This window comes from Protobothrops mucrosquamatus, unplaced genomic scaffold (genome assembly GCF_001527695.2).
Source record: "Protobothrops mucrosquamatus isolate PMUCROS unplaced genomic scaffold, P.Mucros_1.0 scaffold48, whole genome shotgun sequence".
In the NCBI taxonomy this organism is placed as follows: domain Eukaryota; kingdom Metazoa; phylum Chordata; class Lepidosauria; order Squamata; family Viperidae; genus Protobothrops; species Protobothrops mucrosquamatus.
In genome coordinates this window covers 3,387,977-3,390,804 of record NW_015386430.1, presented here as the reverse complement: position 1 = coordinate 3,390,804, position 2,828 = coordinate 3,387,977, and the positions used below count along the sequence as shown (strand labels likewise).

At 46.9% G+C, this 2,828-nt stretch overlaps 1 protein-coding gene across 1 annotated transcript in view; it reads right to left on the bottom strand.

Moving 5' to 3' along the window:
* The window catches only part of LOC114922304 (chondroitin sulfate proteoglycan 4-like), a 21,349-nt gene extending 18,685 nt beyond the window's left edge, over positions 1-2,664 (bottom strand). The window contains exon 1 of the mRNA XM_029283300.1: positions 2,589-2,664. Coding sequence (XP_029139133.1) covers positions 2,589-2,664 — 76 coding nt within the window. The remainder of the gene's footprint in view (positions 1-2,588) is intronic.
* Positions 2,665-2,828: the final 164 nt, after the last annotated feature.

Genomic DNA, 2,828 nt, shown 5'->3' with positions numbered 1-2,828 from the left:
GCGCCTCTTCCGCCGAGCCCTGAAAACTCATCTGTTCCATGCGGCCGGCCTGGCGTAGTTTTGATTGGGTTTTGTTAGGGGTTTTATATTTTAGAGCAGGCTTTTATGTAATATTTACTGTGATTTTTATTATTGCCTGTTCACCGCCCTGAGTCCCGTAAGGGAGATAGGGTGGTATATAAATTTAAATAATAAATAATAAATAAATAAATAAATGATCATCAAACAAATCAACCGAGTTCTCACTAGAGGCATAAATGACCAGGCTCAAATTATTCTACTTTGGACACATTATGCAAAGTCATAGCTCCCTAGAGAAGGCTCTCATGCTGGGAAATGTTAAAGGAAAGAGAAGAATAAGACTACCAGCATCAAGTTGGATGGACTAAGCCAGGGGTGTCAAACTCGCAACATCACATGATGTGTTGTGACATATTGCGACTTTTCCCCCATTGCCGGAGCTGGGATGAGCACAGTTTCGGCATGACGCATCTGGCCCACAGACCGGCAGTTTGACACCCCTGGACTAAGCCAAAGCAGCCATGGGTGCAACCTTTGGAAGATCTGAAAGACCAGATGAAGAACAGATAGTCATGGAAAAATTAACCAATTGTGTGGTTGTTATAAGAAGTGCAAAAAAGGAATAAGAAATAGAAGCCAAATAAATTAATGTTATCAGAAAAGAAAATATAGCTAAATCTAGTTGACATTAACACCACTCACTGTACTTCTCCACTAGAGTCATGAAGTTATTTGGATCTGAAGGGAAAAATACTTTGAAGCCAGCACTGGCACTCTCTTTGGGTCTTAAAAGAATCATGCCTTTCCCTGGGTTCACATGACAGTTGCAGGGGCTCAAAAAAATTACACATTTTGTAAAGTGTTATATAGTTCTGCCTTGTTGAGCTCTCTTTTTAATGCTCTTTTAGCCTCTCCTGTAAATGAAGCATGTATTTGGAGTTAGCTTGCTTTGCAATTCCCAAAATTCTCAGCAATTGGGATTCTAGCTAGGGAATTCTGGGCTTTTGTTTTATTTGTAACATTTGTATGGCTATCCATCTTAAAAAAAACTCATCTACCTCCTGCCCCCCACAACTATAAAACCAAGCCATAAAATATAAAACACAACCCTGTGCCTCAGTCATCCCTTTGGGATGCTATAACAACCACATTACCTCAACACTTGAGCTAAAACCCAGGTTTTAATAGCCTCTCAGAAGACTAAAAGAGTAAAGGCTTACTGTATCACTAGGAGAGGAGTGTTCCATAAGGTGAATGGCATCCATGGAAAAGGCACACTTCCGATGTGCCAATAGACGGCAAGATTTCAGAGAAGGGACCTGGAGCGTGATTGAACTGGTGGGGCAGGCAGATACTCTCCGGGTGAGATGGTCCTGCAAATAACCTAGTCCCATCCTATATAAAGTTTTAAAGGTAATAGCCAACACTTTGAAGGAGGAAGGAATCTGTGAACCACTACAATTTGTGCAAAAGAAATATAACATGGAAAAACCCAGGAGCATCCAACACTGTCCGCACTGCTGCATTCTAGACCAATTGTAGCTTTCAAATGGTCTTCAAGGGCAGCTTTGTGTAAAGCACTTTATAATAATCTGAACAGGTGACTGAGGCATGAGTGACTATAAGCTATCTTAAATGTCACATATCTTGAGTTGCCAAGGTGAGGAAATACAGCGCAACTGAGAAGATAATAATAGTATAATTGCCACCATTCCTCATAACTGGTTATGCTAACTGAAGCCATTGAAGCATTAAAGACAAAGATTTGTGGTAATTGGAAGATGACCCATATAGCTAGGCTGATATATTGAGCTAAGCCACAATGTTTGTCTGGTTTTGGTTCAACATGTTGTGTGGGTGTTGCCATTCTGATCTCCAAACCATGATTTAGGCTTAAGAGGCTGTTTCACAACACACACTTGCCCACAGTTAACTTGCTCTGGCTTGCTCAGTCCAATTTCCTGGATTCCCAAAAGCCATAAACCAAGAATTCAGCATAGATCATTAGAATAAAAAGGAGTTATTTTCAAGCTAAGTAGGTGGCGCCAAATGCTCTCTGGTGATGGATCCAATATTCAGGGATGCATGCTCAGCACAACGTGGAAGTTCAGTCTACACAGATGTGCACTCATCTGGACAGCATCATTTAATGACTTGTGCTGACATTTGTCCAAAAGAACCAGTAGGGTTTCCCTCCCCTTTTAGATTTTGTTTGGCTGAGGAATGAAGCCCTCCCCCGCCCCTCCGGCCCCTGGGGCGAATTTGTTTCTGCCTCCGCTCTCGCCCGGCCTGCCCTCCCGCTCCAAGCGCTGCTGCCGGCACGCAGGTGGGGCCGCGGAATCCAGCCACTCAAAGCCGCCCCCCAGGCGCCCACTCTGGTAGCCTGGCCCATCCTTTGCAGAGGCAGCCGGCCCAGCAGGAACGAGCTCGAAGGGGAAGCCACTCGAGGACGTATCCCGGGGCTCTTGCGCGCCCAGCGCTCTCTTCTTTCCCGTCTGCAGGGATCCGCTGCGCTTCCAGTCGCCGCGCGCTCGCTCACCTGCCCGCAGGCGGAAGTCGAGCCCTACCTGCGAGCGTCTCTCGACACCTGGCGAGCACCAGAAGGAGCAGCAAGAAGGTTCTTGAACACCAGCCGGGGGCCATGCCGACTTCTCCGGGGGTCGGAGGGCGAGCCACCGGCGGCCCAGGGTAACAAGAGGCCGCTTTCGGGGCCTGGACGGCGGGGCTCCGCCCGCCAACAACTGGTGCTCTGGCTGGCGCGCTTGCAATTCGGGTCAGGTTACACCGAGGGGCGAGAAAGGGGGAGA